The sequence below is a fragment of the Crocuta crocuta genome, unplaced genomic scaffold (genome assembly GCF_008692635.1).
Source record: "Crocuta crocuta isolate KB4526 unplaced genomic scaffold, BGI_CrCroc_1.0 scaffold2141, whole genome shotgun sequence".
Taxonomy (NCBI): Eukaryota; Metazoa; Chordata; class Mammalia; order Carnivora; family Hyaenidae; genus Crocuta; species Crocuta crocuta.
In genome coordinates this window covers 10,960-12,729 of record NW_027529209.1, presented here as the reverse complement: position 1 = coordinate 12,729, position 1,770 = coordinate 10,960, and the positions used below count along the sequence as shown (strand labels likewise).

Genomic DNA, 1,770 nt, shown 5'->3' with positions numbered 1-1,770 from the left:
AACCATTCCTTTTCCATTCATTTTTATAAGTTTAATAATTGAATTTAGTAATTATGGTTCCAAGTACAACTGAGATAAATGGATTTGGGAACAAACATGAGGAAGTCTTAGTGAGCATGTTACTCAAGCACAGGCTTTCATGGGCGATGAGGTGCTCTGTGAGCTGTGACTGTTCAGCATGCTGTGGGCATCAAGCTGCCTGATTTAGAGAGACAAAGAATGCAACCTACCCCCTTGGGAAGACTGGGTAAGACAGCACCCACTCACTCAATCTGTATCAAGATGATGGATACAGACGGAATACAAATGATGCTGCTTCTATAAATGGCCACAGGCACCAGTAATAATTACAAGAACAATTTAGTACATGTTAGGGCCCAGGCATTATTCTAAGTACTCGGCATTTATTAACCCATTTACTCTTCTCAGAAAACTTATGAGGCAGACACAATGATCATCCTCATTTCAGGTGATGTGTCTAAGGTCACACAGCTGAGAGGTAGCACAGTGCTGATCTGAACCCAGGCAATGTGCCTGCAGGGAGCATACACTTAACCACTAGGACACACTGGCCCAGTGTCAGGCAGCTGTGAGATCTAAGTGAATACTGTGCTCTTAGCATTTGTTCAAGCAGCCTTTCAGTTCTCATCATCTGTTAGGGATAGAAGCCATCTCTTTGGGATGGAGTAGATGTGTAGACACAAAGTCCTGAACCGAGACCAGGCTTGGACTACTTCCACAGTGTGCTCAGCTGCCAGCGTCCCCCCTTTCCTGGATGACCAAGATGTGTGTGGTGACAACTACCAGCCTTGAAACCCCAGCGTGTACTCACAAGCACCCAAGCTGAGGTGGCAGAAGGGATGGCACTGGGAGACAGAGCTTGGGAAGAGACCCTCCTATACGGACTGCAGCCCAATCCAGCAAGCAAGAGTCAGGGGGAGGAATGTCAGGGATGGCCAACTGGCACTAAGAGGCTCAGTTCCAGGGAGCACATGGAGGTGGCTGAGAAGGGCACATGGCTCTAGGGTGCTAAGGTGCAATGGGAGGGGTTGTGCATTCCCAGGCTGCAGGCTTCTGCCCTATTCCATCTACCAGTCCACCAGTAGGAGTGGCCAGTTTGCTGTGGGTGTGTGGAGCACAGTAAAGAACAGTCTTCCTGGACTCCCACATAGCCGTAAGAGGTATAGTATAGGTCAGGTAAGGATACTGGATCCCCAAACAAGGAGACTTCCCTAGGGACCCCTGAGCTAATCAGGGACAGTGCTTGATCTTGAACTCAGGTGCTAAGTTCACAGCCAAGACTCACAAGATGTTATCACACAAAGTGGCATTTGTGCAACACTCACAGCAGATGGAGGTTCCCCTTTCCTGTGAGAAGGCAGCTGGCAAGGGCCCCCAGTCTCCACTGCTCTAAGGCCTCAGTGGGCCTGTGTGCTTCCTCCCTCAGCTCCAGCACTACTTTGCCGTCTGCTGGACCAGTTGACCAGAAGAGTGACAGTCCAACAGACCTGGAGGACAAGGAGGCACACCTGAAGGGGTAAGACATCAGGGAACAGTGCTGAGCTTCTGAGGTGGAGAGAGGCAGCCCAGGTATGCATGGGCCTCTGACTTAAAAGGTGAGGCCAGTAAGGCCTATGAGCTGGTCCAAAGCATGTGGCAAGAAGTGAAGCCGCAGCTAGAATCCTCTGGTCTCTGGCTCTGAGGCCAGAAAGTCTTCCACTACACCCTGCTGCCTCCAGCCAGGAATTCTTCCATAATTAGGAAGTCACC

General features: G+C 50.1%; 1 protein-coding gene across 1 annotated transcript in view; it reads left to right on the top strand.

Annotated features, from left to right (window-relative positions):
- LOC144226847 (zinc finger protein 185-like) overlaps nucleotides 1-1,537 on the top strand; it is a gene marked incomplete at its 3' end in the record, with an annotated part of 35,165 nt that extends 33,628 nt beyond the window's left edge. Inside the window, exon 15 of the mRNA XM_077758363.1 lies at nucleotides 1,448-1,537. Coding sequence (XP_077614489.1) covers nucleotides 1,448-1,537 — 90 coding nt within the window. The remainder of the gene's footprint in view (nucleotides 1-1,447) is intronic.
- Between the last annotated feature and the right edge of the window lie 233 nt (nucleotides 1,538-1,770).